The sequence below is a fragment of the Nycticebus coucang genome, chromosome 24, assembly GCF_027406575.1.
Source record: "Nycticebus coucang isolate mNycCou1 chromosome 24, mNycCou1.pri, whole genome shotgun sequence".
NCBI classification, from domain to species: domain Eukaryota; kingdom Metazoa; phylum Chordata; class Mammalia; order Primates; family Lorisidae; genus Nycticebus; species Nycticebus coucang.
Window position 1 is genome coordinate 3,487,332 of NC_069803.1, and position 18,553 is coordinate 3,505,884.

General features: G+C 42.8%; 1 protein-coding gene across 6 annotated transcripts in view; it reads right to left on the minus strand.

Moving 5' to 3' along the window:
• Positions 1-18,553, minus strand: part of ASH2L (ASH2 like, histone lysine methyltransferase complex subunit) — a 43,449-nt gene that overhangs the window by 18,434 nt on the left and 6,462 nt on the right. For 4 of the 6 annotated variants that reach the window (XR_008377362.1, XM_053578516.1, XM_053578513.1 and 1 more), the window contains exons 4-13: positions 17,458-17,546; positions 16,516-16,610; positions 13,019-13,114; positions 10,197-10,292; positions 8,492-8,567; positions 7,823-7,840; positions 5,596-5,689; positions 4,600-4,817; positions 1,300-1,467; positions 704-897 (exon numbers count right to left, since the gene is read on the minus strand). Coding sequence is in view for 5 of the 6 variants with exons in the window: in XM_053578516.1 (XP_053434491.1) it covers positions 704-897; positions 1,300-1,467; positions 4,600-4,817; positions 5,596-5,689; positions 7,823-7,840; positions 8,492-8,567; positions 10,197-10,292; positions 13,019-13,114; positions 16,516-16,610; positions 17,458-17,546 (1,144 nt within the window). In the remaining variant the exon portion in view is untranslated. The remainder of the gene's footprint in view (positions 1-703; positions 898-1,299; positions 1,468-4,599; positions 4,818-5,595; positions 5,690-7,822; positions 7,841-8,491; positions 8,568-10,196; positions 10,293-13,018; positions 13,115-16,515; positions 16,611-17,457; positions 17,547-18,553) is intronic. The other 2 variants (XM_053578517.1, XM_053578515.1) reach the window with 1 other exon arrangement.

Consider the following 18,553-nt stretch of genomic DNA (forward strand, 5'->3'; position numbering starts at 1 on the left):
GGCTGAAGTGGGTGGATTGCCTGAGCTCACAGGTTTGAGACCAGCCTGAGCCAGAGCGATACCCCTGTCTAAAAATAGGCAGGTGTGTGGTGAGTGCCTGTAGTCCCAGCTACTCGGGAGGCTGAGGCAAGAGAATCATTTAAGCCCAGGAGTTTGAGGTTGATATGAGTGTAATGCCATGGCACTCTACCAGGGGTGACAAAATGAGACTGTCCTAAAAAAAGAAAAAAGAAAACGAAAAAAGCTAGGTAAAAACTAATATATGTTGGGGAAAATAGTTAAAACAGTGATTTGCCTCTATGGGGTTGGGGGTGGGGACCAACTGAGCAGGGGTGTCCTGAGGTGATGGTAAGATGGTAGGAGTCTACAACAGTGCAAGTCAAACTCAAAATCCAGTAAACATATACTATATAAAATTTATAACAAAGAAAAAAACCAGATGAGGTTGGACTTAAGCTAATTTTCTCTGTAGCACATTATAAAAAAAAGTGAAGCATGAATGGAAGAAACATTTAAATGGTAGAATCTGGTGATGAGTATTCAGCTCTTAAATTCTTTCAACCTTGCTGTTCCATCTGGAAATTTTTGTAATAAAATATCAGAAAGACAGACAAGTGAACTGGGGTCAGCATCACAAGAGAACACATAGACCCACAGCTCCAGGCACTGGTTGCCCCAGGTTGTGGCAGGAGGAACAACCTACCTTATCTTTGTAAGTATCAGGCAATGACTTGGCTGTCTCTGTGTCTTCAGGAAGGTTAATATAAAATCCCAGGATGTCTCCCTGCCCATAGCCAGAAGAGTAGTGTTTCCCAATGGACTGGTGGAACTTGGTTCCCTTTTTGCTCCGCCAAGAATAGCTAAATTTATCATAACCTAAGGGAGCTTGAAGATTACCTGTCCCAATAAAAAGATATATAGGAAGTCATGATTACAAGGCAATTCTGGTTTGCTGAAGGAAAAAAGATTCTATTCCTTTTTTTTTTTTTGCAGTTTTTTGGCTGGGGCTGGGTTTGAACCTACCACCTCTGGCATATGGGGCTGGTGCCCTACTCCTTTTAGCCACAGGTACCAGTCATCTACACCTTTTTTATTTATTGTCAATTTTGTAAAGTTGCTTACAAATGGTTTCTTACAAGCAAAGAATTGCAAAAATATTACAAGAACTGCAAACAAATTAAACCCTTGGGAACTGAATTTTATGCCCCCAGTCTAATAACCCAAATAATCTTGAAGACTTAGCTAGTTGGCTGATACCGCCACACCTGCTGTGATGCTACCACCAGGGCCCCAGCTTACCTAAGGGCTGGGACCAACCCAGTCTGGCAGCAGTGTCTGGTGGCATCTCATCCACGGTGATTTCAAAGTACCAGGCACCTTTCCGTACCCCATGAGAGGCCCGCACCATAGAGTAACCCTTCTCTCCAACCACAGTCAGCCGGTCATCAGAGATCTTTAACTGGGGAGCTGCAGTGATGGAGATTAAAACAGGCCTGCAATTATTGAGATTATTGGAGACAACTGCAACAAAAACATGGGGCCTTATACTCTAGTAAAACAAAACAAAAAAAATACTGAGCTTATAGTCCTACCTACTCAGGAGGCTGAGATAGGAGATTGAGCACTCCAGCCTGGGTGACAGAAACTCTGTCTCTTAAATAAATAAACAACAACAAATATTGACATATCAGTTCAGGAGTTTAAAAATCTCAGCATAGGTTGGGCACAGGTTGGGCTGCTTAGGGAGTCAGCCACATGCTCTAGGGCTGGTAGGTTTGAACTTGGCCCGGGCCTGCTAAAAAACAACAACAAAAAAATAGCCAGGGGAGAGACAAAGGAGGGAATGGGAGAGCACACAGGGAGGAGGAATGAAATGTTGTCGTTGTTGCTTTTTAGCCGGCCCAGGCCTGGTTTGAACTCACCACCCTCAGTGTATGTGGCTGGCGCCCTGCCGACTGAGCTACAGGTGCTGCCTATTAATTTTCATGTTTTTGAGACAGAGCCTCGCTTTGTCACACTAGGTAGAGTGCCATGGTGTCTTGGCTCACAGCAACCTCAAACTCTTGGGTTCACGTGATCCTCTTGCCTCAGCCTTCCAAGTGGCTGGGACTACAGATACCTGCCACAAGGCCTGACTATTTTTAGAGGCAGGGTCTTATTCTTACTCAATCTTGTCTCAAACTCCTAAGCTCAAGCAATCCACCTATCTCATCTCAACCTCCCACAGAGTTAGGATTAGAGGCTCGAGCCACACCACTGGGCCAAAAAGCTTGTTCTGAAGAGAAAACTGAAGATGTTGCCAAATAGCTATGGAATAAAGAGATTATGGGTGGGACTCATGGGCTTCATCAACCGTTTTAGCAAAAAACAAGGATAAAAGTCGGATTATAGGGTGGTGCATGTGGCTCAGTGAATAGGGCGCCAGTCCCATATACTGAGGGTAGTGGGTTCAATACCGGTCCCAGCCAAACTGCAACAAAAAAAATAGCTGGGCATTGTGGCAGGCGCCTGTAGTCCCACTGCTCGGGAAGCTGAGGCAGGAGAATCGCCTAAGCCCAGGAGTTGGAGGTTGCTGTGAGCTGTGACGCCACAGCACTCTACCAAGGGTGACAAAGTGAGACTCTGTCTCTAAAAAAAAGAAAAAAAAAAAGTGGGATTATACCAGCAAACATACTGCCAGTTTGAATTAAATACAGGTGTTGGAGAAAACAGGAAGAAATGAAGGAAGGGGCTTTTGGACTACTTAGATCCTGCAGAATCCGACCATACAGCTATTCACCTATGACCATGTGCTGTTCTTCAAGGGAAGGGAAGAATGACCACAGTGGCAGCTCTGAGAGCAGCAAGGCTTTCTCCTTGGTTTCAAAGGGTGATGTCATTGCCTCTGTTTCAAGAGGGCTGATTGCCTCTGACTAAAGCCTTGTGAGTGGGGCTGTCCTGTGGAGCTTTGGGGGTGGGACCCCTACCCAGCAGGTCCTTAAGGGGGTGACTCGTGCCTGGCAGAGCTGTGTGATGAGACTGCTGCCTCATTAGGTCCTAAAAGTGGGACACTGTCCCCAGTGGGTCTGAAAGGCAGAACATTGAGCCAACAAGGATTATTCTTCAGCCTTAAGATGGAGTTGTCTTGGGTGGCACCTGTGGCTCAAAGAAGTAGGGTGCCGGCCCCATATGCTGGACGTGGCCGGTTCAAACCCAGCCCCAGATAAAAACTGTAAAAAAAAAAAAAAAAAGTTGTTGTCTTGCTAGCGTTTGGTCTTGCTTGGGACCTCTCTCTTTCCTCAGATTTTTCCCCTTTGGAGCGGGAACATCAATTCCATGGCTGTCCACTATTGTATTTTGGAAACACATAACTTGTTTGGTTTTGGGCGGCGCCTGTGGCTCAGTGAGTAGGGCGCCGGTCCCATATGCCGAGGGTGGCGGGTTCAAACCCGGCCCCAACCAAACTGCAACAAAAAAAATAGCCGGGCGTTGTGGCGGGTGCCCGTAGTCCCAGCTGCTCGTGAGGCTGAGGCAAGAGAATCGCGTAAGCCCGAGAGTTAGAGGTTGCTGTGAGCCGTGTGACGCCACAGCACTCTACCCGAGGGCGGTACAGTGAGACTCTGTCTCTACAAAAAAAAATAAATAAATAAATAGAAAAAATAACTTGTTTGGTTTTACAGGTTCACCACTGGAAGGGGGAATTTTGCCTCAGGGTGACGGCACCTCAAGTCTCTAACTTAGAGATGATATTTACACAAGACTTTGGACTTTAAACTTAGAGTTCATGCTGGAACATGTTGAGACTTTTGGAGCTGTTAGGATGGAATAAAAACACTTACCATGCAAAAAAAAAAAAAAAATAGCCAGGCGTTGTGGCGGGCACCTGTAGTCCCAGCTACTCAGGAGGCTGGGAAAGAGAACCACTTGAGCCCAAAAGTTTGAGGTTGCTGTGAGCTATGACGCCACCGTCTCAAAAAAAAAAAAAAAAAAAAAATCTTGGGGCGGCGCCTGTGGCTCAAGGGAGTAGGGCTCCGGCCCCATATACCGGAGGTGGTGGGTTCAAACCCAGTCTCGGCCAAAACTGGAAAAAAAAAAAAAAAAAATCTCAACACAAGGCCAAGTGTGCTGGCTCATGCCTATAATCCTAACACTCTGGGAGGCCAAAGTGGGAGGATTGCTTGCGTTTCAGAGTTTGAGACCAGCCTGAGCAAGAGTAAGACCCCCATCTCTACTAAAAATAGAAAAGTTAGCTTGGTGTTCTGGCAGGCATCTGTGGTCTCAGCTAGTCGGGAGGCTGAGGCAAGAGGATTATTGCTTAAACCCAGGAGTTTTGAGGTTTTTGTGAGCTATAATGATGCCACAGCCCTCTAGCCTGGGGTAAAAGAATGAGACTGTCTAAAAAAAAAAAAGAAGTTTTTAAAACTCTATATATGTATATAAAATGGCTAGAACTCACAGGAAGAGACAGACAAGGAAATTATTTCTTCCACCTTCCGGCTGTATGTAGAGTTGGGAGCTGGTGTAGTGGTAAGAGACTGAGGTCTATGTCTAATTCTAGACTGACAATGACAACAGTTCAAAGCAACCCTCAACTGACATGACCTAGAATACCTTACATACCTCTGTCATGCAGGGCCAACAAAACCCGTTCGTATAAGCAGGCTCTGTAGAGGTCTCCAGGAATAGGTTTTCCTGCCCAGCAGTCAAGTTCAAGCTTCTCAGGGTCAGGGGCATGGGGATCCGGCTCGGCTAGAATATACCGATAGCCATCTTTGTTAAATGGGTGTTCCAAGGGATAGCCATGAGGGGGAAGGCGCTGAGCAGAAAACAAAGGATCACTGCAGAAAGGAAAAAATAAAATCAAGAAACTAAACCCCCTCTAGTTCAACTGCATTTAATTGTGTAAGAAAGGACTCTTATTAGATTTCATTTGGAACACGCAGAACTTCACACCTTTTATTACTCAAAAAGATCATTTTGCCCTCTGCAGGCCAAACAGGGAATGAGAAGGATTAGCTTTATTTGGCAAAGCAATTTTGGTTAAATTACCTATAGTTTGCAGGGATCTTCCTGGTGGTTTCTGAGCATGTACATTGTAGGAAAGAAGTGGAGAAGAAGAATGGAAGTGATTTCCTTTAGTATATTTATTATTACAGACTAATGAACAGAAATTCAGAGAGAGGAACAATCACTATCTATTACTACCCTAAAGAAGGGACCTGGATGTCAACATCTCAGTATTTATTAGACAAGGGGAAGGGAAGATGCATGAAAGGGAGAAGCAGACAATTGAATAAAAGAACTAACATTCAATATTGATTTCACTCCCTCTCCCCATCTATCCTTTCTTAAGATGCCTTAACTGAACTTTACTCCTCAGACTTATCACCATAGGATGCTACCAGCCTGAGGTACATTTCTGCAGAAACAAGTTCATTAAATGAATACCTAGCCTGGGATTATTCTGGCCCTCAAAATGCTCAACGTTTGAGAAAAATGGACAGGCTTTTATCCTCAGACACTTGAGCTAATGAAGAACACAACTCTTTTCCCTCTAGTGGGCTTTACCGCACCAAATAACACTCAAATGGGGGCCAGAGAGCCAACTGTGCCCACCTCCGAGCCTTCTTGGTGGTCCCTGTGGTCCCTCCATCCTGTTGTTTGCGCTTAGCTCCTCTTCCTTTTCCACTGCTGCTCACTGCAATTCCCCCTTGGAAGAGAAGGCAGATTACTGTCAGTAAGCCTTGATGGAAGCCCAGTGTGGATTCTGAAATTACAGGGGTCCAACACACCCAAAGTGCATTTCTGTAACACCACAGGAGAGTTTTCTTCTCAAAAGCATATTGGATTTCACCTTTGTTCTGAAATAATCTATGAACCTAGCAATAAAGATACCTGTGTTAACATTTCCAATTTTCCTTCTTAATGAGCTGTAACTACAAATATACTTTCTGAGGGTGTGACACAAATGCATTTTCACTCATTGAGAGTCCAAACAGCCACAGCTAAAAAGAATGAAAACTACTGCATGGATAAACTTTTTTCCACCCAAATTAATATAAACACCCATAAAGAGAGACTATCTTCCCTGTAAATCAATGTTCACTTGCTTGAACCATAAAGGCACAATAGCTGCTTAAAGCACTTAACTTGAATATCCAACAAGACAAAATACATCAAATGTGGAAAACAGAAACAGAAGTACTAAAAAGGTGTTTCTCTCCAGTGGTGCTAGATATCCGTAGTGGGTGTATACAACACAAGAAAGAAGGCTTTAAATTTAGCAGGCAAGTTTTAGTTCCATATCCATTTGTCAATGTAACATTTATTAAGATCATTCTAATGCATAAATTTCAGGTTGGACTAACCTGGCTTGTGAGGAATTAATATCAATAGACAATTTACATATTTCATACAAAAAATATAGCTGCATCCTAAGGACACAAGGAAAATTACCTTGCATCTTTTTTTTTTTGAGACAGAGTCTCACATTTCGCCCTTGGAAGAGTGCCATGGCATCACAGCTCATAGCAATCTCTAACTTTTGAGCTCAAGTGATTCTCTTACCTCAGTCTCTCAAGTAGCTAGGACTACAGGCGCCAGCCACAATGCTCGGCTATTTTTTGCAGATGGGGTCTCACTCTTGCTCAGTTGGAGACTGCTGAGCTCAAGCAATCTACCCGCCTTGGCTTTCCAGAGTGCTAGGATGACAGGAGTGAGCCACTGTGCCCAGCACTCCCTTGTGTATTTCTGAAATAGTAACCTTTGAAATTTGTCCAGTTCTACTGTTCCTCTCAATTAGTTTCTTTTTCCCCCTCTTCCAAAGAATGTTCTGGAAACTGCAGGAAAACACCTTTATGTAAACAATTGCATAGAAAACTGTATCTTAATTTGAGGCAAGCTTGTAAATTATCAGCAGTTCTGCTACAATAAAAAGGATCCAGACATGGAGTTAAGTCATATTCCACATATACAAGACCAGATTTATGCAGAATTTCCCGTTAGGAACACATCAGATGTTACTGCTATTTCTCATAAAGTTTTTTTTTTTTGGAGATGCAGAGATGTTTTTAAAGTAAAAAAAGGCTTTCCAAAATCATAGAACCACATTTTCTCTTCAAATCAATATGTTTTTAACTCATTTACATTTGAGACGCTGATACTATTATTATTGATGAAAATACCTGTTTTCACTTTACAGGATCTCATCTCATAAAGGTTTTAATGCTAAACTGCTACAACTCTATTTTTAGAGTTACCATAATCAAAAAACGGCTACTTTTTTTTGTTGTTGTTTGTTTTGAGACAGAGCCTCAAGCTGTCATCCTGGGTAGAGTGCTGTGGCATCACAGCTCACAGCAATCTCCAACCCCTGGGCTTAAGTGATTCTCTTGCTTCAGCCTCCCAAGTAACTGGGACTACAGGCACCTGCCATAACGCCTGGTTGAGGTTGTCACTGTTCTTTGGCAGACCCGGGCTGGATACAAACCCACCAGCTCTGGTGTATGTGGCTGGCACCTTAGCTGCTTGAGCTATAGGCACCGAGCCCTTTCTTTGTTTTCTTTTTTCCACTTCCCTGTAAGTGTGAAGAAACTATTATTTTTTAATTGTTATCTGCATTTTAATTATTACTGGTCATGTTAGGCAGAATAAGACAACATACAAGCTTCTAATTACTAACATTAAACTGAACTACTCCTTCAGATTACGTGCTATTGGCACCATTTCACAAGGCTTTAAAATGATTTAGTTTTAGCTTCTACCACAACTCAGCAAAAAGCATTTTCCAAACCACAATATACTTAAGTCTGAGAGGCTGAAAGAAGACAGAGGAGGAATTCACCTCCAAAAGTGGCTCCACCTGTAAGAGTAGAAGTGGCACCAAGTATCTGTCAAAACAATTAAAAGGGGACAATACGGTGCAAAAAGATAAAACAGCACACTTAACTATTTCCAACTCACCTTGGAACATTAGTAACAGTGGAAATGATTAGATATTTAAGATACTACCATTCCAAAAGACAAGCTAATGATGCCATGTGTCAGATGAATAGCTAACTAGCTCTCAGCTACCCCAACCCTCTTGAGATTGCCATTAGTAATGAAGGGCATTTCCCTTGTGGGTGGGTTGATAACAGAAGGACATACTGCAGCAGGTGATCAATACAGAAATGCTCTCACATGGATAAGCTGAAGTTTCAGGGCAAGGAATATTAGATGATGCATGCAGAAGGTTTGTTAAGTAATAGCTGAGTTATGGAAAACAGTGGAGAGCAACTGATTCCTTCTAAATTAAATGTTAGCTATGAGGATAAAGATGGAGACTGTAATATAGACACAGTAAATCTGACATTAAAATTGGTTAGCTCCTAAAAATTGAGTTCCGTCTTTAAAACATCTTGGTAAATATCCAGGTTAAGGGTTTACTCAAAGAATATCCAGCTCTAGGCACATTTGGATTCAACAGCTTAAAAATATTTAAACTACTTAAATGAGATATTTAAATACTTACCATTTAGATTCCCACTGGTAGACACTGCACTACTTTGTTTTTGGTTGTCATAAGCAGGACCAATATTACTAAGATCCTGGAAGAAAAAATACCCAATTAAAAAAGGAGGCTACATATGTCAATCTGGCAATGCTCATAAACAGGAGAAATTCTAATAGAATGGGAACTGAAACTGACAATCCTTTTTTTTTCTTTTTTTTTGAGACAGTGTCTCACTATGTTGCCTTCACTATAGTACCATAGCGTCATAGCTCACAGCAACCTCAAACTCCTGGGCTTAAGAGATTCTCTTGCCTCAGCCTCCCAAGTAGCTGGGCACTACAGCACCCACAATGCCTGGCTATTTTTTGTTCTTGTTCTTGTAGTTGTCATTATTGTTTAGCAGGCCTGGGCCAGGTTTGAACCTGCCAGTCCCAGTGTACGGGGCTGGTGCCCTAACCACTGAACTACGGGTGCTAAGTCTCTGAAACTGACGATCCTAAAGGAGTCCCAAACTTGCACGCTTCAGAGATGGGCAAGTATCATTACTGGCACATGTGAGGCAGGCCAAGTGTAAGATCAGAACGGTTTAAGAAGGGCAATGAATGGCAACCAACCAATCACCTGGTAAAGGGGGTAGAAGGTCCATAGCAAATTGCAGTTCAGGACCAGTGTAGTCAGACACCAACACTGTATAAGAGACAGTCTACCCCAACAATAAAAAATAAATAAATATAGAGACAGAGTCTAAATTTCTATGTAAAATCCTGAATTTTCAAAGCTAACAAATCAAACATTTTAAGACACAGCAGAGGGCCAGGCCTGGTGACTCACACCTATAATACTAGCACTCTGGGAGGCCAAGGACGGAGTATCCCAGGAGCTCAGGAGTTTGAGATCAGCCTGAGCAAGAACAAGACCCCATCTCAACCTGAAATAGAAAAACTAGCTGGGTGCTGTAGTGGGCGCCTGTAGTTCCAGCCACTTGGGAGGCTAAGGCAAGAAGATTGCATGAGTTCTGGAGTTTGAGACTGCTTGCTATGAGCTATGACGCCACAGCATTCTACCCAGGGTGACAGAGACTCAGTCTCAAAAAAAAAAAGACACACTGCCTTAGTGTGTGCCACACCTTTTGGGGGCAAGACACGATTGTAAGAGGGACTTTACCTAACAAATGCAATCAGTGTAACTGGCTTACTATACCCTTAATGAATCCCCATACAAAAACAAACAAACAAACAAAAAGACACAGCTCAAAGATTTGACTTTCTGAGTTGCCAATGTGACCTGTGTTGACTAGAGTAGAAATTTTCTTTCTCCTGTTATGTTAGATATGCAACACCAATACTTCACAGTAAATTTTTCTTTGCAACAAAGAATGTTTTCAAGAGCAAAATTTAAGATAACAAGAAGATAAGAAAGAATTTGGTATGGCATTTTTACATGTCACTAAGTTGAGGAAATTAAAGGTAAAAATATAAAAGTGATTTGATTTGTACAAAGTTGTAACATTTAGGAGAAGACCCAGAACAAAACCCGAGTCTCCTGGTTCAAGGTGAGTTATCTTTCTACAAGGCATCGGTAACCATTTATTTGGAGCCCATATCATGTGATGGACACATAATGTCAGTATGTCACGTGTCAGATATACAAATGTAAATAAAACCTGATTCCCTATCCCTTTTAGGCTTAAATTCACAAGGGAATATAAAGTAGATTAACATACCTGATCCAAAAGTCCAAATTTGGGGTAATCTTCTTCTGGGTCTTTGCTCCCAGGATCTGGGTGTTCCTTTACCAAGAATACATCTCTTTCTTTACTCTAAAAGGAAAGAGTGTTTCAGTGTTAATAAAAATTTTCTTTTTCTTTTTTTTTTTTTTGAGACAGAGCCTCTAGCTGTCGCCCTGGGTACAGTGTTGTGGCATCACAGCTCACAGCAACCTCCAACTCCTGGGCTTAAGCGATTCTCCTGCCTCCACCTCCCAAGTAGCTGGGACTACAGGCACCCGCCATAATGTCTGGCTATTTTTTGGTTGCAGTCGTTGTTTGGAGGGCCCGGGCTGGATGTGAACCCACTAGCTTAGGTGTATGTGGCTGGCGCCTTAGCCGCTTGAACCACAGACACTGAGTGAGGTGTTAATAAAATACTTGAAATGGAGCACATGTGGTGGCTCTTGCTTTAATCCTACTAGCACTCTAGCTGGGCATTGTGGTGGCACCTGTAGTCCCAGCTACTTGGGAGGCTGAGGCAAGAGAATCACTTAAGCCCAAGAGTTCGAGGTTGCTGTGAGCTGTGACGCCATAGCACTCTACTGAGGGGACACAGTGAGACTGTGTCTCAAAAAAAGAAAAAATTCTACTAGCACTTTCGGAGGCCAAGGGAGCAGGATCACTTGAGGCCAACAGTTCAAGACTAGCCTAGGCAACATAGCAAGGCCTGGTCTGTACAAAAAAAGGAGAAAGAATGAGTGATCAACCACCAATTCCAAAAGCCAATTCCTCTTGCTAGACCCTTGGTGAGTTAATTATAACAAAAAACAAAACAAAAAAAACAAAAGTCAATTCCTACGTAAAAGTCTCTAATAAAGACTGTATTGTTTTTCCCTCTGATTAGAAGATTAATACATGACCACCGAAAAATTCAAACAACAGAGAAAAATAAAGAAAGCCAAAGTCGTTCATAATCCTCACCTACCCACCCATGCATTATCACAGAAATAAGCATGTGAACAACTTGCTGTTGACTTCTTCCCAGGTATTCTAATTCTAAAGATAATGATGTTTAAAACAATGATTTTTTTTTGAGAAAGAGTCTCAAGCTGTCACCCTGGGTAGAGTACCATGGCATCACAGCTCACAGCAACCTCCAACTCCTGGGCTCAAGCAATTCTCCTGCCTCTGCCTCCCAAGTAGCTGGGACTACAGGCGCCTGCCACAATGCCCGGCTATTTTTTGGTTGCAGCCATCATTGTTGTTTTGGCAGGCTCAGGCTGGATTCGAACCAGCCAGCTCAGGTATATGTGGCTGGCACCTCAGCTGCTTTGAGCCACAGGCGCCGAGCCAAAACAAGGATTTTTAAAACAAAAAAAATAAATAAATAAAAGGTCTCCAATTTCAATATAAAATTACACTTGCAAAAGTGCAGTGGAATAAATTTTCAGTCCGTAAAACTACTGTGAGCGTAGGAGATGCTCACTTAAGACAATACACAGGCCAGGCGAGATGGCTCATGGCTGTAATCCAGCCCTCTGGGAGGCGAAGGCGGGTGGATTGCTTGAGCTCATGAATTCAAAATCAGCCTTTGCAAAAGCAAGACCCCATGTCTACTAAAAACAGAAACCTGAGGCAAGAAGATCACTTGAGTCCAAGAGTTGGAGGTTGCTGTGAGCTATGATGCTACGGCACTCTACCCTGGGCGACAGCTTGAGACTGTCTCAAAAAAAACCCAAAAAACCCAAAAAACAAAAAAACACCCAAAACACAATATGTAACTCCCTGATTTAAATTTGCAAATTAGCTATATCTCATTTTCAAAGATTTATTACTGGCCAGGCACAGTGGCTCAAATCTATAACTACAGCACTTGGGAAGGCTGAGGAGGGAGTATCTCCTACACCCTGGAGTTTGAGATCAACGTGAGCAACATAGCAAGACCCAGACTTAAAAAAAAAACTAGCCAGGCATGATGGCACACACCTGTAGTTCCAACTACTTGGGAGGCTGAGGCAGGTGGACTGCTTGAGCTTGGGAGTTTGAGGTTGCAGTGAGCTACGATGATGCCACTATACTCAAGCCCAGGCAAGAGATCATCTCATTACCACGCAAAAGGAAAAAAAGATTTAATATTAAATTGTCCTCATTCACTTTCCTTTTTTTTTTTTAAATTGAGACAGAGTCACACACTTTGTTACCCTTGGTAGAGTGCCCCAGCGTCATAGCTCACAGCACCCTCAAACTCTTGGGTTCAAGCAATTCTCTTGCCTCAGCCTCCCTAGTAGCTGGGACTACAGGCACCTGCCATAACACTTGGCTATTTTTTGTTTGCTTGTTTTGTTTAGTAGGCCTGGGCAGGGTTCAAACTCACCAGACCTAGACCATGTGGCCGGCGCCCTAACCACTGACTACGGGCACCCAGCCTGTCCTCATTTTCTATTTCTTTTTTTTTTTTTTTTTTTTTTTTTTGAGACAGTCTCATTAGTGGCCCTCGGTAGAGTGCCGTGGTGTCACAGCTCACAGCAAGCTCAAACTCTTGGGCTTAAGTGATTCTCTCGCCTCAGCCTCCCAAGTAGCTGGGACTACAGGTGCCCGCCACAACACCCAGCTATTTTTTGTTGTTGTAGTTGTCATTGTTTGGCAGGCCAGGGCCAGGTTTAAACTGGCCAGCCCCAGTGTATGTGGCTGGTGCCCCACCGGCTGAGCTACAGGCACTGAGCCAGTGTCCTCATTTTCTTATTCATCACATCCCTTACCAGTCTGATTACAGAATTTGTGTTTTTTTAGACACAGGTTTTCTAAATGTCCAATCTAATCCACATTAGTCTACTTACCATTGTTTTAACGATGTTATTTGGCCAAGTCATTTTCCCAGGTCTCTGTCTGGTCGTCATGCATTCCCAGTATTTATCAATAAATGGTATAATATCCTAATTTTTAAAATAAAACATATTAAGATTTTTATATTTGTTTTCAAAGTTATGTTAACAAAGAAAGAAGACAGCAGCATTTTCAAAGATCTTGTCTGAAGCAAGAGAAAAATCCATGTTTAATTTTTGAATCACTAAATATTTAACTGCATACAATCACATGTATATATATTATGAAAATTTTATTTGTTTTTATTTTGGGACAGAGTCTCAAGCTGTTGCCCTGGGTAGAGTGCCATAGCGTCATAGCTCACAGCAACCTCCAACGCTTAGGCTCAAGTGATCCTCTTGCCCCACTTTTTCTATATTTAGAAGAGATGGGGTCTCCCTTTTTGCTCAGGGTGGTCTCTAACTCATGAGCTCAAGCAATCCACCTGACTTGGCCTCTCAGAGTGCTAGGATTAGATGCATGAGACACTGTGCATGGCCTCATTATGAGGATTTTATAAAGGATACACAAATCTGGCCAGATGTGGTGGCTCACATCTGTAATCCTAACACTTTGGGAAGCCAAGGTGGGTGATTTGCCTAAGCTCAGGAGTTTGACACCAGCCTGGGCAAGAGCGAGACCCTGTCTCCACTAAAAATAGAAAAATTAGCCAGATGTGGGACTTGTGAAGCTGAGGCAAGAAGACTGCTTGAGCCCAGAGTTTGAAGTTGCTGTGAGCTATGACACCCCAGTCCTCTCCCCAGGGCATCAGAGTGAGAAACTGTCACAAAACAAAACAAAAGGCTATATACATCTCAGCCATGTAAGGCTTACAACCTAGTTGGAGGGAAGGCTCAGCCATAGTTCCTTAGTTATGAGCTAGAACAGGCGTCTTCAAACGTTTTCAACAGGGGGCCAATTCACTGTCCCTCAGACCGTTGGGAGGGCCAGACTATAGTTTAAAAAAAAAAAACTATGAACAAATTCCTATGCACACTGCACATATCTTATTTTGAAGTAAAAAACAAAACGGGAACAAATAGAATTCACACCGCTTCATGTGGCCCATGGGCCGCAGTTTGAGGATGCCTGCGCTAGAAGTCTCCCGAATTCCCTCCTGAATTCCTATTTCTACCTGAGATATTCCATGTGGACATCCTAAAGGGACCTCAAACTCCCTGTGCTAAAACAGAACTCTGGGGCTGACATGATAGCTCACACTTACAATCCTAACACCAGGGAGGACGGGTCACTTGAGTCTAGGAGTTCAAGAGCAGCCTGGGTAAGAGGAAGACCCCCCAGCTCCGCTCCCCCACCCCACCTCTATGAAAAAATAGAAAAAGTTGGGCATGGTGGTGCATGCCTGTACTCCCAGTTACTTGAGAGGCTGAGACAGGAAATTGCCACAAGCTATGATGGTTCCACTGCACTCTACTTGGGGGAAAGGAGCAAAGCTAATTTTTCTATTTTTTAGTAGAAATGGGGTCTCACTCTGGCTTAGGCTGGTCTCAAATGCCTGAGCTCAAAAGATCCTCTGGCCTTGGCCTTCCAGAGTCCTAGAATCCAATTACAGATATGAGACATCATGCCTTGCTCTTTTTTTTTTTTGCATATTTTGGCTGGGGCTGGGTTTGAACCTACCATCTCCGGCATATGGGGCTGGTGCCCTACTGCTTTGAGCCACAGGTGCCGCCCACCTTGCTCTTTTTTTTAAACCATAATTCTTTCTAAAGAAGGTATTGTTGCCAGTATTTTCCTCTATGTTCAGTCTTTGGTCTCAGGGTTCAAAGGGTGAAACCACACACCACGCTGACAAGTGACAAGATACAATTTATTGACACAAAAAGCTTGATAGGAAAAGAAAAACAAAATTTTTTTTTTTTTTTTTTTTTTGAGAGAGTCTCACTTTATTGCTCTAGGTAGTGTTGTGGCATCATAGCTCACAGCAACCTCAACTCTTGGGCTCCGGGCATCCTCTGACCTCAACCTCCAAAGCAGCTGGGACTACAGGCAGCCACCACAATGCCTGGCTATTTTTGGAGACAGGGTCTCACACCAGCTGGTCTCAAACTAGTGAGCTCAAGCAATCCACCTACCTTGGCCTTCCAGAGTGCTAGAATAACAGGCCTGAGCCACTGTGCCCGGACCAATAGAAAAATTGATAAACAAAAGAGGGGGAAAAGAACCTCCAGCGGTGGAGGGTGGGGACCTAACCAGGAAGCCCTCCAACTTTTCCCTAAGTTAATCTCATATGGTTTACAGGAAAAATATGGACATGGAGAGATAAAACAATTGAGCAAAATATTAACAACTAGAAAATCCAAGCAAAGAATAAACATTTTCACCGTACTAATTAAATTTTTGTTTGAAAATTTCAAAATAGGGCAGCGCCTGTGGCTCAGTGAGTAGGGCGCCGGCCCCATATGCCGAGGGTGGTGGGTTCAAACCCAGCCCCGGCCAAACTGCAACAAAAATATAGCCGGGCATTGTGGCGGGCGCCTGTAGTCCCAGCTGCTCGGGAGGCTGAGGCAAGAGAATCGCGTAAGCCCAAGAGCTGGAGGTTGCTGTGAGCCATGTGACGCCACAGCACTCTACCCGAGGGCAGTACAGTGACTCTGTCTCTACAAAAAAAAAAAAAAGAAAATTTCAAAATAATCTGGGAAAAAATTAACTAAAAACTGTAATCTATAACACCCCCACTTAATCACTTTTAGTACAGAAAAAATGGGAAGGGGAACCTCTACTAACTGCTCCAGCGTACAAGATTAAGTGTAAACTTCTGTTTAGTAGACAAGGCCCTTGCCAGTCTTATCCAGACAGCACTGATCTTGCAATACATCCCGCAACAGTGTTTTTCACCCTGTAGGTCACAATCAATTTGGAGGTCAAAAGTAGCATTGCCTAAAATAGAAAATCATTAAAGGTTTAACATTGTTCTGTGAAACTTTTCAGTTTTAAATGAAAGCAGGTTAGTGTGACTGCATACAAGGACCCAATGTAAATTCCATTTAAAAATTTATGTATTTTTCCCATTTCTTATCAGAAATCAAAGAGGGAAAAACTCATGGAGGAGCTAATCACCTATTTTTGAGTCCTGATTTTAATCACATGATTTTCTAGTTTAATAACAAAAAATAATTTTAGGGGTAACAAAAAGAAACTGACCTCCTTTCCCCTTGACAAAATTTATGATAGGCATCTATAAAAATGGCTACACTAGGCAGAGAAGGCTCACCTCAGATCTGATTATTGTGGGATTGACAACTGTTTGCTTCTGGAAAGCCAAACAAAATTATTGAAGGATTCATACCAGCAATAGCTAAGCCAAGTGACACATAACTAGGAAATCAGTAAATAACATCAGAACAAGGTAACCACTGAACTGATTCATATATTCATAAAAATTGGAGAGAAAGCACTTAAGAAGTTCCACCCTCTGGCACAATTATAATTACATTAATTCCATTTCTACCTTGTCTTTGGAGAACATGGTTTTTGGATGTTCATCCTGCGTTCGGGACTGCCACGTTAGGTTGGCCAAAGCACTAAGGCACATTTCCTTCAAGTCTATCAAAAACAAAAAGGGAAAAAAGTTATCTGTAGTACCATATCTCTATCACCAAGGGAGTATTCAACAAGATGGTCCATAAAATGACAATCATAGCAGCAAAAAGTGGAGCCATTGGCTCAGCACCCGTAGTATAGTGGTTACAGCACCAGCCACATGCAGCGAGACTGGCGGATTTGAAACCAGCCAGGGCCAGCTAAACAGTGACAACTGCAACAAAAAAATGAAAAATAGATGGATGTTGTGGCGGGAGCCTGTAGTCCCAGATACTTGAGAGGCTGAGGCAAGAAAATCACTTAAGGGCGGCGCCTGTGGCTCAGTGAGTAGGGCGCCGGCCCCATATGCCGAAGGTGGCAGGTTCAAACCTGGCCCCGGCCAAACTGCAACAAAAACAAAAAAATAGCTGGGCGTTGTGGCGGGCGTCTGTAGTCCCAGCTGCTCAGGAGGCTGAGACAAGAGAATCGCGTAAGCCCAAGAGTTAGAGGTTGCTGTGAGCCGTGTGATGCCACAGCATTCTACCCCAGGGCGGTACAGTGAGACTCTGTCTCTACAAAAAAAAAAAAAAAAGAAAGAAAATCACTTAAACCCCAGAGTTTGAGGTTGCTGTGAGCTGTGACACCACAGCACTCTACCGAAGGTAACATAGTGAGACTCTGACTCAAAAAAAAAAAAAAAAAATAGTGGAGCCATCACTTGATCTGAAACAGGCAATAGCAATTATTTAGTGCTAAACCCCAACTTAACTTCTACCAGCTACCAGGCAAAGGTCTTCTGATTCTGCTAAGCCTAGATCTGCTTCTTTTCTAGCAAATAGTCATCTTGAAATTGTCCAGAGTTTACTCTTACTTGCTTGCTTCCGGAGGAAATAAGTATTACCACTATGATGGCATACATTGCAATGGAAACTGTAGTTGGTCATGAACGGCAGACAGGATCTGTTAAAAAAATAAATTTTAAAAATTAGTAAACTAGTCAACACATACTTCCATATGAGACATAAATCAACAGGAATCCCTTCCCCTCAGTGAGAATTAGAAAAACTATCAGTATGTTAACAAACCCTTAAAATGTAAAAAGGTCACCAAAACCACAACAGGCTTGCATTTTTACTAATACTAGCATTTTTCTGTTTTCTTTCTTTTTGAGACTGAGTCTCAAGCTGTCCCTGGGTAGAGTGGCGCCGTGGCATCACAGCCCACAGCAACCTCCAACTCTTGGGCTCAAGTGATTCCCTTGCCTCAGTTTTTTTATTTTTAGTAGAGAAGGGGTCTTGCTTTTGGCTCAGGCTGGTCTCAAACTTGTGAGCTCAAGCCATCCACTCGCCTCGGCCTCCCGGACTGCTGAGATTACAGGTGTGAGTCACTGTACCAGACCTTTATCAGCATTTTTCTTCTTTTTTATTTTTTTTGAGACAAGAGCCTCACTATGTCACCCTCAGTAGAGTACTGTGTTGTCACAGCTTACAGTAACCTCAAACTCTTGGGTTTAGGGAACTCTCTTGCTGCAGCCTCCCAAGTAGCTGGGACTACAGGCACCTGCCAAAACACAAGCTATTTTTTTGTTTTTGTTGTCATCGTTGTTTAGCTGGCCCGGGCTGAGTTCAAACCCACCAGCTTCGGTGTATGTGGCCAGTGCTATAACCACTGTGCTACAAGTGCCCAGCCTTTACCAGCATTTTTCTATCACAAAAAAATTAATAAAACATTAGCTATCACTGTGGACAATTTAGCATCTGGAAGTTCTCACTGACACCCTGTCCCAGGTCAGTTTCTTTTTTGAATACCTAAAGAGTACACCAGACCAGCTATGGAAGACAAAATAATCTAAGACATATTTGCCAATAATGTTGGAAAGAGCAAAATGTTTGAAAAATGAATAAAAAATGTAAATAGTATCAAAGACAAAGCAGAGTCACAAAACATTACTTGCCTCATGACCAGAT